At 40.1% G+C, this 14,388-nt stretch overlaps 1 protein-coding gene and 1 long non-coding RNA gene across 6 annotated transcripts in view; one reads left to right on the forward strand and one right to left on the reverse strand.

The window, feature by feature from the left end:
• LOC109270812 (chemokine-like factor) overlaps positions 1–958 on the forward strand; it is a 47,147-nt gene extending 46,189 nt beyond the window's left edge. For all 5 annotated transcript variants that reach the window (XM_019455718.2, XM_053906516.1, XM_019455720.2 and 2 more), the window contains one exon: positions 571–958. In XM_019455718.2, the coding sequence (XP_019311263.1) occupies positions 571–804 (234 nt within the window). In that variant the 3' untranslated portion in view covers positions 805–958. The remainder of the gene's footprint in view (positions 1–570) is intronic.
• The window catches only part of LOC109270818 (uncharacterized), a 52,847-nt gene extending 38,469 nt beyond the window's left edge, over positions 1–14,378 (reverse strand). Inside the window, exon 1 of the long non-coding RNA XR_002081688.2 lies at positions 13,319–14,378. This is a non-coding gene — a long non-coding RNA (uncharacterized LOC109270818). The remainder of the gene's footprint in view (positions 1–13,318) is intronic.
• Between the last annotated feature and the right edge of the window lie 10 nt (positions 14,379–14,388).

Here is a 14,388-nt window from a genome sequence, read left to right on the forward strand (position 1 = left end):
GAAAGAAAGAAAGAAAGAAAGAAAGAAAGAAAGAAAAGAAAGAAAGAAAGAAAGAAAGAAAGAAAGAAAGAAAGAAAGAAAGAAAGAAAGAAAAAGAAAGAAAAGAAATCACCTCTTTTGGAGAATGGGTGTTTTCCACTGATTTAAGGAAAGGGCTTCTTTTCACAAAATCTTGGGACCCATGCAAAGTTTAAAACTAAAGGTGGTAAATGCTTCCAATGAAAAAACCACTTAAATAAAGATGATGTCCAGGGAGCCAGCCAATCTAATGGCTTTCTCCTCCTAGCTGCCCCAATCCCTGAGGCAAAGGGTCACACCCAGGCCGCTAACCATGGGTTTTAAGAGACAGGCACAGGTGGAGAGGGGTGGGGCAGGGAGGAGAGGGAGGCTGAAGCTGGAGGAGGGGCAAACTCAGAATGTCTCTGGTTGAGAAGTCTAGGAAGAGGAAAGGACGTGTTAATCAGCACCCGCAGACGAATTAGAAACAAGGAGGGAATATGCCAGCTTTGGAATGAAATGCAAAGCATCTGTATGAAAAGCAAAAGTAATGGGCATCCTTTTTTCCCCCAGATCCTTATTGGTATGGCTGGAATGTTTGCTTTAATGGATATGTGTCTTCAAAGAAAACATTTCAAAGGCAAGAGGCTCAAAACCAATGTGCTGCTTCCTCCAAAAAATGAACGAAAGGTTGAAAAGCCAAAGGAAGCAGAAAAGGCACCAGAAAATGCACCAGAAAAGGCACCAGAAAAGGCACCAGAAAAAGCACAAAAGCCAAAGGAAAAAGTAAAGAGAGGCAAGAAATGACGCAAAGGAGGCCCCTGTTATCAAAAGTGGCAGTGCGTTTTACGACAAATATTTCCAGTTTATTGTCTTCTCTCTAGAATGGTTTTCTTTTCCATCCTAATAACCAACTTTGCTTGAAAAAGAAATTCCTCTTTAAATGGATTTTAAAGCTTAATGTTGATCTAAACATTATTTTGTTCATTCAACAAAAGTTACTGAAAGTTTTGGTGCAGAGGGCAAGACCAGAGATGGGCCTCTCAGGCCTGTAGGCCACAGGGCACACAAGGTTTGGGGTACCCGTAGCGTGGGTGACAGATGCTGTCAACAGTGACCAGCCAAAGGGGCCATAGGAAAACAACAGACTGGAAAACAAAATGGACATTTTATTCACATTAAATTTTTTTTTTTTTTTTTTTTTTTTTTTGAGGTTGGGGAGAGAGAGTAGAGGAGGGGCAGAGGGAAGAGAGAGAGTCCCAAGCAGGCTCTGCACCGGTCGGAGCTCATGACCTGAACCAAATTTAAGAGTCAGGTGCTTAACCGACTGAGCCACCCAGGTGCTCCCACATTGATATTTACATTTTTAAAAAGCATCCAGGTAGTCGCTATGAGAAAAACAGGTTACTGGCCTCTCTTACTTTTACTTTGTAGCTTAGCACCGGTTCTCATTTGAGGTGTGCTCGGGAAGAGGACAACAGGGGTGGTATCATCCCCTCAGGGCTCAGGGCCTCTATCAGCCAGAGTCAGGCTCACATCTGGGCCAGTCAGCCCGGGCACAGGAGGAACTGGGAGCACTCAGGTTCCCTCAGAGATGACCAGCCAACCCTCTGGGACCTGCAGGGTCTCCCTCAATAAGGACCTGAGCATAAGCCCTGAGCTAGGCTCAGCTGGGCACCACAGCCACAGTTCCCACTCACAGGCCTCGGTCAGGGCCCCAGTCTCACTGGACAGACCGACCACGAGGCAGGAGAAGGGTTATCCTCCTGAGAGGAAAGCAAGGTCCCACACTGATGCATGAGGAGCTGGAAGAGATGGGGGGTGGGGAGTAATGGGGTGCCCCCCCCCCAGCCTAGCCAGGAACAATGTGAGAGACAGGCTGAGAGGGTCAACTGGGCCGTGAGAGCCATGCTAGTGGCTCGGGCCTTTGTCCTAAGTGCCACGGGGAACCCCTGAAGTGGCAGGGCCCACCTCTACCAGGAGATCCCATACTTGGCTGCTGCTGAGAATGAAGCGAGGCTGGAAAGAGGCTGCTGCCTGGCAGTCAGGTGGGGAAGCAGGCGGAGCCCAAACTTGGACGGCCCAGCCATAGGGCCTCCACCATTCCAGTCATTACTCCCTCTGTAGCCCCCACAGCACCCCCTGCAGGCCAGGCAGGGTGAGGCAACCCTGCTGAAAGTGGGAGCAACTACAGGGAGTTACATTGTAAAGAAAAACTCAAAAATGCACCCTATCCTGCCATGTGACCCCAAATTCCTCTCCTAGGTATTGAGCCAGGAGGAATGGTGTATTAGAATTTTCATAGTAGCCAAAAGACAAAAAAGAGCCTACAGGTTCAAAAGGAGATAAACCCAACTGTGCTACGTTCATAAGATAGAAATCTACTCAGCAATAAAAAAGGATAGTAATACAACACGGTAATAATGATAAAAATAAAAGATTCATAATGACTCTCACATATTGAGTGAAAGAAGGCAGACTCAAAAGACATATCCTATGATTCATTTCTATGAAGCTCAAGGACAGGGAAAAATACAGCGGTTGCCTCAGGAGATGAAGTTTGGGGACTGATTATAAAGGGGCACGAGGAGGGGGAGCCTGGGTAGCTCAGTCAGTTAAGCATCCGACTTTGGCCCAGGTCATGATCTCGCAGTTGGTGGTTTCAAGCCCTGCATCTGGCTCTGTGCTGACAGCACAGAGCCTGCTTCAGATTCTGTGTCTCTCTCTCTGCCCCTCCTCTGCTCACACTCGAGCTCTCTCAAAATAAATAAACTTTAAAAAAAAGGGGGGGGCATGAGGGCATGAGAAAGTTCTTTATTTTCATTAGGGAAGTGGTCACATAGGTATATACATGTGTCAAAACATTCAACTATATACATAACGCCTGTGTATTTCATAGTATGTAAATTTTATCTAAAAATGTAAGTGAAACATGACTGTGTTCAGAATCTAATGGAAAAGGGTAGACCTTGCTGAACTCCTTTGTGTGGCCATTCCTCTCAATCCCTGGAGGCGGCTCTCTGAAGCAGGCAGAGGTTTTCCATGTCCAGAAAGAGAAGGCGTGCAATGGGGTGGAGCGTGACTTGATGCAGCCACCTGTCATACTGAGGAGAACCTGGGACAGGGTTGTGGTCACCACAGACTTCAGGAAGATGCCTCTTTGGACCAAAACTACATCAGGTGAGTATCTTCCAGGAGTAAGGAATGACCTGGGGCATATCACCCATGGAAATGGCCAAAATGCAAATTCGGAAAAATCCTAACTACAGGGTAAAGATACCATGTCCTTAAAACAAGGGACTGTAAAGACGACAATAAGCTAACAACAGTTCTTGGGAGGCGGGAGGGAGTAGATTATGAGAAAGATTTTAAAATTTAACAGAAGGGTTGAATAATAGAACAGACAGGGGCATCTGGTTGTGCTGGGTGTGGAGGCTCCTTAAGATTCTCTCTCTCCCTTTCTCTGTGCCCCTCCCCAGCTGGTATACTCTCTCAAAAAAAAAAAAAAAAAAAAAAAAGACTAGCAAAAGAAAACAATAGAGATTAGGGTACAGATAAATAAAACATAGAGTAGAAAAATAATAGAATCAAGAAATCAAAAAGTTGGTTCTTTGAAAATATCAACAAAAAAAAGATCAACAAATCTTTAGGTAGTGATGAAGAAAAAAAGGGAGAGAACACATAACAAAAACCAGAATTGAAAGTGCAGACATTACTAATGATGATAGAAAAATAAAAACGAATACAAGATTATAACAATTGTATGCCAACAAACTAGATGAAATGGACAAACTAGAAACATACAAATTACCTAAAGTGATTCAAGAAGAAATAGAAAATCTCAACAGCTCTACAAAAGATCAAAATAGTAACCAAAAACCTCCCAATGAAGTCCAGTACCAGATAGTTTCACTGGTGAATCCTACCAAACATTTATTTATTTTTAATTTATACTTTTTAAAGTTTTTTTGAGAGAGTATACAAGTGGGGGAGGGACAGAGAGAGAAGGAGAGAATCCCACTGATGGTGCAGAGCCTGATGCGGGGCTCAAACTCACGAACTGTGAGATCATGACCCGAGCCAAAGTCAGATGTTTAACTGACTTTGTTAAATGTTTCAGACTGAGCCACCCAGACACCCCTCTACCAAACACTTAAAGCAGAATGAATCCAACCCTTCGCAAACTCTTCCAAAAACCAGAAGACAAGGGAACACTTCCTAAGTCATCATATGGGGCCAGAATTACCCCAATAACAAAGCTAGACGAAGACATCACAAGAAAACTATATACCAGCATTCATTGACTGTAGATGTAAAAATCCTCGACAAAATATTAGCAAACCAACTCTAACAACATATTAAAATTATTATATACTATGACCAAGTGGTATTTACCCCAGAATAGTACTGCAAAGTTTTTGAAAACTGAACTGCCACTGGAGTCACAGTCCAATGGTAGGTAGGATATTGTGGCCTGAATCTAACCAGTTGATTGCCTGCTTAAAAAAACAAACAACAACAACTAAAAACCAATGCTCTCTATAGGAATTAAGTAAATCCAGAGTTCATAGCATAATATTCAAAATGTCCAAAATACAATAATTACTTGACATATTAAGAGACGGAAATATCTGGGGCACCTGGGTGGCTCAGCTGGTTAAGCATTCAACTCTTGATTTCAGCTCAGGTCATGATCTTGTGGTTCATGGTATCAAGCCCCATGTTGGGCTCTGTGCTGAATAGCACAGGATCTGCTTGGGATTCTCTCTCTCCCTTGCTCTCTCCCCCTCCCCCACTCATATGTGCTCTCACTCTCTCAAACATTTAAAAAAAATGTTAAAAGAAACAGAAAAATCTCAAAATTTCATGAGAGAAAAGACAATGAATAAACAACCCTAAATATAACAACAAATGTTAGATGATTAGACAGAAACTTTAAAGAGAATATTATAGCCATGCTCTAAGAATAAGTGAAATAATTGGAATGATAGAAAGTCTCAGTGGAGAAATATAAAATATTTTTAAAAATCAAATGGAAATTTTAGAACTGAATACAATAACCAAAATAAAAAATTTCACTGGATGTGCTTAATAACAGAATGGAAATGACAGAACAAGGAGTTCGTGAACTTGAAGACAAATCAAAAGAAATTATCCAGTCTCAGAAGACATGAATAGATACTTTTCCAAAGAAGACATCCAAATGGCCAACAGACATATGAAAAGATGCTCAACATCATTCATCCTCAGGGAAATACAAATCAAAACCACAATGAGATACCACCTCACACCTGTCAGAATGGCTAAAATTACAACTCATGAAACAACAGATGTTGCCAAGGATGTGGAGAAACAGGAACCCCTTTGCAAGGAATGCAAACTGGTGCAGCCACTCTGGAAAACAGTATGGTGGTTCCTCAAAAAATTAAAAATAGAACTGTTCTATGACCCAGCAATTGTACTACTAGGTATTTACCCAAAGGATACAAAAATGCTGATTCATAGGGGCACATGCACCCCAATGTTTACAGCAGCACTATCAACAACAGCCAAATTATGGAAAGAGCCCAAATGTCCATCAACTGATAAATGGATAAAGACGATGTGGTATATATATACAATGGAATACTACTCAGTGATCAAAAAGAATGAAATCTTGCCATTTGCAATGACATGGATGGAAGTAGAGTATACTATGCTAAGCAAAATAAGTCAGAGAAAGACAAATACATGATTTCATTCATAGGTGGAATTTAAGAAACAAAACAGATGAACACAGGGGAAGGGAAGGAAAATAAGATAAAAACAGAGAGAGAGGCAAACCATAACAGACTCTTAGATGCAGAGAACAGACTCTTAGATACAGAGAACAAACTCAGGGTTGCTAGAGGGAGATGGGTGGGGGGATAGGCTAAATGAGTGATGGGCATTAAGGAGGGCACTTGCAGGGATGAGCACTGGATGTTATATGTACGTGATGAATCACTGGTTCCTACTCCTGAAACCAACACTACACTGTATGTTAATTAACTTGAATTTAAATAAATTGTTTAAATATAAATAATTGTTTAAATAAAGTAAATTTAAAAAGAAAGTATCCAATTTCAACAAAAAAAGAGTAATAAGATTGAAGAAAAAAAAAAAAGAAGAAGAAGAAGAAGAACAGAGACTCCAGAACTTTAGAGACAATACCAAAAGAATACTTGTATCACTGGATTCCCACAAAGTATGGGGTGAGAGTGTGGCACAAAAACTTCTTGAAGAAATGATGGCCGACAACTTCTTCAAATAAGCAAAAGACACAAATTTACAGATTCAAGAAATTCAGTAAATTTCTAACAGAAGAAGCAAAGAAATCATACTTGGGTACATCCTAATCAAATTTCTCAACACTGAAGATGAAGAAAAAACTATTGAGAGCACCTAGAGGAAAATGATGTAACAATTTGAATAACTGAGGATTTGCCATCAGAGACCATGGAGCCCAGAAAGAAGTAGCACAATTTTCAAGTGTTAAAGGAAAATAACCATCAAACCGGAATGCTTTATCCAGTGAAAATACCCTTCTTTCATCAATGAAGGCAAAAAAAAAAAAAAAAAAAAGACATTCTCAAAAAAAGGAAGACTGAAAGAACACATTCATTGCCAGTAGATCTGCTCTGAAAGAAGCGGCAAAGGAAGTTCTTTAGACAGTAGGGAAATTATACCGGAAGGAAACATGGAACTTAAAAGATAAAGAATGAGCAACAAAAATAGTAAATATCTTAAAAATTAAAAACAGAACTACCATATGATCCAGCAATCCCACTCCTGGATATATGTCCAAAGAAAACAAAATTATGTTGAAGAGATATCTGCACACCCCTGTTTATTACAGCATTATTTATACATGGAAACAATCTAAGAGTCCATCAATGGATAAATGGATAAAGAAAATATGGCATATACGTATATATATATATATATATATATATATATATATATATATATACATATATATCATATATATGTATATACACATACACACACAATGGAATATTATTCAGCCTTTAAAAAGAAGGAAAACCTGCCATTTGTGGCAAGATAGAGGACATTATGCTAAGTGAAATAAATTAGAAAAAGACAAATACTGATCTCACTTATATGCAGAATTTAAAACAAGAAAAAAGAAAAAAATGAAACTCAGAAAATGAGATCAGATTTGTGGTCACCAAAGACAAGTGATGGAGGGAAAGAGAATTAGATGAAGGCAGTCAAAAGGTACAAACTTCCAGTTAAAGTATTAAAGATGTAATGTGCAACATAACTATAGTCAATATCGCTGTATGCCATATTTGAAAGTCGATAAGAGACTAAATCCTGAAAGTTCTCATCACAGGTTAAAAAACACTTTTGTCTTTTTTTGTATCTATATTTGATGATGGATGTTAACTAAACTTATTGTGTTAGTCACTTAACCATACACATACATCAACTGCTTACGCTGTGCACTTTAAACTTATATGTCAATTATTATTGTATGTATTATTGTATGTATATATATCAATATAAAACTGGTAAAAAAGAAATAGTAAATATCTGGACAAATAGAATATTCTTCTCAAGTTCTTTAAAATATGTTTGATGTTTGAAAGCAAAAATCTTCTTTTTTAAATGTCTTAATGTTTATTTATTTTTGAGAGAGAGACAGACAGACAGACAGAGTGTAAGCAGGGGAGGGGAAGAGAGAGAGAGGGAGACACAGAATCCAAAGCAGGCTCCAGGCTCTGAGCTGTCAGCACAGAGGCCAACACAGGGCTTGAACCCATGAACCGTGAGATCATGACATGAGCCAAAGTCGGATGCTTAACCAACTGGGCCACCCAAGAAACCCCACAAGCAAAAATCTTAACATCATCTGATGGGATTTCCAGTATAGGTACATGTAATACATGCGACAGCCACAACATAAAGAGGGGAGGTTAAAATGACATATATGATGTTCAAGTTTCTGCATTGCATTTGAAGTGGTAAAATATTAATTCTAAGCAGACTGTGAAAAGTTAAGCATGTATATATTAATCCCTATAGAAAACACTAAAAAGCAGTACAAAGAGAGTAAAAAGCTCAATAGATGTAATAAGAGAAGACTAAAAAATATTTAATCCAAAAGAAGGCAGGAAAGAATGGACAAATAAAGAAGGAACAAACAAAACAAAATTGTGGACCTAAATCCAAATATAAATAATTACATTAAATATAGATGGTCTAAACATACCAATTAAAATAGATGGTCAGATAAATTTTTTTAAAGACTCAATCATATGCCATCTACAGGAAACTCTACTTTTTTTAAGTTCTTATTTATTTATTTTTGAGACAGGCAGGTAGGGGCAGAGAGAGGGAGTGAGAGAATCCCAAGCAGGCTCCAGGCTGTCAGTGCAGAGTCCGACATGGTGGTTGAACTCACAAACTGTGGGATCCTGACCTAAACTGAAATCAAGAATCAGACACTTAATCGACTGACCACCAGGTGCCCCAGGAAACTCATTTTAAATATAATGGTACAGGTAGATTAAAAATAAAAGAATGGAAATAGATACTGCATTTGAACACCAATCAAAAGAAAACTGTAATGGTTGTACTCACGTCATACAAAGCAAAAAGCAAAAAAACAAAATCACCAGGGATAAAAGACACACTACATAAGGATAAAATGATAAATCCACTTTATGAAAATACAACAATCCTAAATCTTCCTAATAACAGAGCCTCAAAACGCATAAAGCAAAAACTGAAAGAACTGAACAAAAAAATGGACAAATCTACACATATTGTTGAGGATGTCAACTTTTCTCTCCCAGTAATTGATAGAACAAGTACACAGGAAACCAGCAAGGATACAGAAAAACTAAATACCACAAATCAACTGGATCTAAATGACATTTATAGATCACTTCACTCAATAATACATTCTTTTCAAGTGTACAGCAAGCATTCACCAAGATGGCCCATATCCTGAATTATAAGACAAATCTCCATAAACTTAAAAGAATTAAAATCATACAGAGTATATTCTCTGGCATAATGGAATTAATGGAAACTAAACTGGAAATCAATAACAGAAAGAGGACTAGAAAATCTCCAAATGTTTAAAAATTGAACAATATACCACCAAATAATCTGCAGTTCAAAGATAACATCTTGGGAAAAATTAGAAAATATTTTGAAGAGAACAAAAATGAAAATACAACATATCAAAGTTGGTAACATAAAACAAAAGTAGTAGAGAGATAGTTTTAGCATTAAATGGTTCTATGAGAAAAGCAGAGACAAGATATACAAATGCCAACAAAAAGAAAGTAGGTGTGGTGAAATTAATATTAAATGAAATAGAATCAAAAGCTAACAGCATTCACTAGGGAAAACAGAGATATCAAAATGATAGTTAATAAATAAATGCCAGGTACTATTCTAAGATATTTTTATGTATTATCTCATTTAATCCTTACAATAATCATATGACTGGGGTGCCTGGATGGTTCAGTCGGTTCAATGTCCCAGCTCTTGATTTAGGCTCAGGTCATGATCCCAGGGCTGTGGGATCCAGCTCTGCGTCAGGCTCTGTGCTGAGCATGGAGTCTGCCTCAGATTCTTTCTCTGCCCCTCTGCCCTGTTCACACACACACATTCCTGCTCTCTGTCTAAATAAATAAATAAATATATATAAAAATAAATCTAAATTGTATACATAAATTATAATACATAAATTAATAATTTATAAATTTTAAATTTATAATAGATAAATTTATATATATATAAACATTTTTTAATAGTAATCATACGACTTAAGTAATGTCACTGTCACCATTTTGTGAATGGAGAAACTGAGGACAGAGAAGAAAGTCGTACAACCAGGATTTAAACACTTGGCTTATGCTCTTAATTGCTATCCTACTGAACAAAACATATGTTAACTCCTGTTCATCCAACATGATAACTTAAAAACAAAAACAAGAAAACATTAGAAATCCAAAGAAAAGTAATACATGGAAAACTTTAGTGAGGAGCTTTAATATATCTGTTTCAGTAAATCAATACATCAAGCAAAAGAAGGGTAAGTATACAGAGAGTTTCAATTACATAATTAAAAAGATACATAGTAGATACATAGGTAAGTTTTGTACCCAACTAGGAGAGACTATTCAATCTTTTTAAACACACATGGAACATTTACCAAACTTGACTATCAGGACACAAAATCTCAACAAATTCCAAAAAAGGAGAACATATAGACCTATTCTCTAAATAAAATAAATAATAAAATTAGAAATTCACCAGAAAAGTCTAACATTTCTCTAACTAAAAACTTTAAAATACCCTTTTAAATTATTCTTGGATTAAAGAGGACATTAAAATGGAAACTACAAGCTAATTAGAAGTGAATAAAAATTAGAGCAATATTTTGGGGATGTGTCCTAAGTGGTCCTCAAAGAAAGATTTATAGCTTTAAATGCCTTCATTAGGAAAAAAGAAAGACCTAAATAAAGCGCAACACAACATACAAGAAATAAAATACAATGAAATAAAAACTAGCGGTCAATTCTATTTATGAAAACAAAGGCAAAAATCTCAAATAAAATACTAGCAAAATGAATCCAGAGGTTTATCAAAAGAGCAAAACACTATGGGTATTAAAGGTACATCCCACAAATGTAAGGATGGTGAGTCAGGAAAACTGCTATTGGAGCACCCGGGGGGCTCAGGCGGTTAAGCGTCCCACTCTTGATTTTGGCTCAGGTCATGATCTCAGAGTCACGAGATCAAGCGCACCGTCAGGCTCTGTGCTAGGCACGGAGCCTGCTGGAGATTTCCCTCCCTCTCCTTTTGCCCCTCCCCACTAACACCCCTCCCCACCACCACCCCTCCCCCCTCCTGCACACCCACACAGGGCCTGTTCGAGTGCTCTCATCTCTCTCAAAAAATGAAAATTAAAAAAAAAATTAAGAAAAAAGAAAAAAAGAAAAAACTGCTATTGTCAGTCATCACATTCCTAGATTAAAGGAAAAAAACACCAGGTTCTAGAAGGAAAAATCTGTATGGCAAAAGTGCCAAGTAAAAGGCAAATGACAAACCAGGAAAAACTATTCATAACTCACATTTCAGAAAAAGGAAATCTCCTTTCATAATCTCCTGAATATAGGCGTTCTTATGCATCAATTTTTTTAAACAGACAATAGAAAAACATACAAAGGATGTGAAAAGCAGTTCTCGGAAGAGCAAAAGCAACTGGCTGTTACATATGCAAAAACAAAACAAAAAAAAACCCTTGATCCACTCATAACTAGAGAAACGCAAATCAACAGTGCCCAGGGGGTTTTGTTTCTAAATACCATTCTCCAATAAAAGAACCTGAGTTTCCTGGAGGAACCCTGACTCTAGGGCTGAAATGGGGAGAATACAATATGACCCTGAAGCACCTTCTAGGGTCAGAAAATAAGCAAATGAGGGAAAAAAGATGAGGGATGGGTACACAGGAGCCCACCTGAAGGAGCTAATAAAGGCCAACGATGAAACAATTTAACCAACAAAATTAAGCATGATAGTATTTAATTATAACCCAAAGACTAAAATAAATCAGAAAAACAGAATATATTCCTTACACAGGAATGTAAAAGGAATAGAGAGAGCCACCCTCCTTCATTCCAGAGCAGACACTTCCTGCTGCCATCCTATGTGATAGGTTCTGCGCTGGGCTATATGACTGGATCCCATGGAGCTCACAGCCCATGGTGGGAGGGACAGTGGTCACAGGCATCCAGTCACCTCAAGCAGGGGCACCCCTTGGGTTCTACTTGCCCTCTCCCTGGACTCTCTCAGCCACCCGGGTGAGTCACCACATTTTGTGTGAGTATGAGTTCCCTTTCAGTAAAGTGAGAGGTGAATTACATGACATAAAATGCAACCATTTTAAGTGCATTTGATATGCTTTGACAAGTGTATGTTCCTGTGTAGTCACCACCCTAGTCAAAATAAAAAACACTTCCAGCACTCCAGAAAGCTTCCCCCTGCCCCTACTGATGTGACTTCCGTCACGACAGCTTAGTTTCACCTGTTCTAGAAATTCATAAAAATGTAGTCCTGCAATATGTCCCTTTTGAGCCTGGCTTCCTTCATTCAACATAGTATCTGCAAAATGCATCTATATTGTTGCATTTGTCAATGCTTTCTTCCTTCTGGGGCGCCTGGGCGGCTCAGTCACTTTAGAGTCTCTTACTAGTTTTAGCATAGGTCATGATCTGGAGGCTTCGTGGGTTTGAACAGTGCATTAGGCTCCTGGCTGGCAGCTGACTCCTCGTGGGCAGCACTGAGCCTGCTTGAGATTCTTGCTCTCTCCCTCCCTCTCTGCCCCTCTGCTGTCTCTGTCTCTCTCCAAATAAATTAATATTTTTAAAACATGATTTATTCTTTTTTCTCGCTGAGAAGGATTCCAGTGTATGCATACCCCCCAGTTTATTCTCTCTGCTATAATGAACCACCAGACGGTGTGCAGTTTGAGCTACGAAAAAGACAGCTGCTGTGAACATTCACGTCCAAGCCTTTGCACTGACGTTGGGTAAATACCTACAAGTAAAATGCCTGAGTCATACGGTTGGCCTCTGTTTAATATTTTAGTAAACTGTCAAACTGTCTTCGGACGTGGAGGTAATCGTTTCCACCCCCATCAGGGGTGTAGGAGAGTTCCAGCTGCTCCACGGTGCCTCCCCAGCACTGCAATAGTAGCAGCCCCTTTTACGAAGCCATTTTAATAGGTATAAAATTGTATCTCATTGTGGCTTTAATTTGCCTTCCTAGACATCTGATGATATTGAATATCTTTTCCTGTGCTTACTGGACATCGTATATCTCTGTTGGATTATCTGTTCAAAACTTTGGCCCATTTAAGTTATTGGGGTGTTTTCTTCTTAATAATGAGTTACAGTTTTGAGCTGTGATTTAATTAACACTGATTGATATCAGGTTGTCCTCTGTTCTAACCTTCACCTGGCCTCTTTCCAGGCAATCTAGAGTAAGATCCAAACACCAGGGCCTGGTTCTCCACAATCTGTCTCCTCTCCTAGCCCTTTGTTAGTTCTTTCTTCTACACAGGCTCCTGGCAACCCTCTGAATCAGCCATAACCAGCCAGACATCTATTACCAGGAATTATTTTATTCAGGGATCTGTGGACACATTTAGTTCACTCACTCCCCGCAGATAAGTTGAGGCTCCCTTGCATCCTGCAAATGAAATCTTTCTAGCACTGCTGTTTAATAAATAAATGAGCAAATGAATACCTCTTACCTGGTGGGAGAGATCAGCAAAGTCTTCTTTGAGGAAGTGAAACCACAGTATGACCACAGAATAAAAAAGAGTTAATCATATAACAAGATGGAGAAGAGCATTCCAGGTAGCAGGGTCAGCATGTACAAAGGCCCCGTGGTAGGAGGGAGCATGGCTTGTTCAAGAAACTGTAAGAAAGTCTATGAGTGGGAGAGACAAGGAGCAGAGGACAGCAAGAGATAATGGTTTTAGGCTCTTTACCAAGACTCTGAGCAAGATGGGAAACTCCCAAGATTCGGGGGATAAGGGAAATGGAGGTGATCCTGATTGAAGATTTAAGCATCCTTCTGGCTGCCAAGGAAGGAAGCAGAGAGGCTTCTTAAAGACACCCTGCTAGGAGTCCAGGGAGGAGGCAGGAGTACTCTAGGACGTAGTCGAGGCCTTGGTGGCGGTGAGAAGTGAACAGAAACAAAGCTTTAGAAGATGAAGATGTGCAAGCCTTGGTCACGGACTGATGGTGACGGTGAGGGAGAACGAGGACAGCCCCAGGCTCAGATCTTGGGGTGGAAGGATGGATGGCAGTGCCCTTCACCGGGGCTCAGGCGCCATCTGGGTGTCCTCCAGGGATGAACGGGGAGAGGGAGCAGAGGGCAGGCCAGGACAGCCAATGCAGAGGCCCAGGAGATGGGCTGGCCAGGGATGGGAGGGCAGGCTAGGGGAGAAAGAGAGAGTGAGGTCGGGGAGCTGACAGCGCGATCAAAGCCGGAGGGAGACCAGACAGAGGTCTTGCAGTTTGGGCGCTTCGGTTTCTGGGTCCCGGACACAAACAGTGACGCGGGCAGGAAGCTAGACGGCGCAGCGCGAGTACACAGCCCGAAGCAGGGAATGGAAGCCCCGACGGGGTGTTCAGGGACGGCAATTAAGAAGGTCTCGCGGGTGAGGGGAGAGTGCGGGCGTCTAAGGAGGCCCCAGCCCATTACCAAGAACCGCAGAAAGGGCAGCCGGGAGCCAAGAGAAGTAGGAGAAGGGGGGGGGGGGGGGGCGGAGCGGAAGGGAGCGGGACGGCGGGGGAGCGGGAGACTGAGAGGACG

Source organism: Panthera pardus, unplaced genomic scaffold, assembly GCF_024362965.1.
Source record: "Panthera pardus isolate Hobbes unplaced genomic scaffold, ASM2436296v1 HiC_scaffold_19, whole genome shotgun sequence".
Classification (NCBI taxonomy): Eukaryota; Metazoa; Chordata; class Mammalia; order Carnivora; family Felidae; genus Panthera; species Panthera pardus.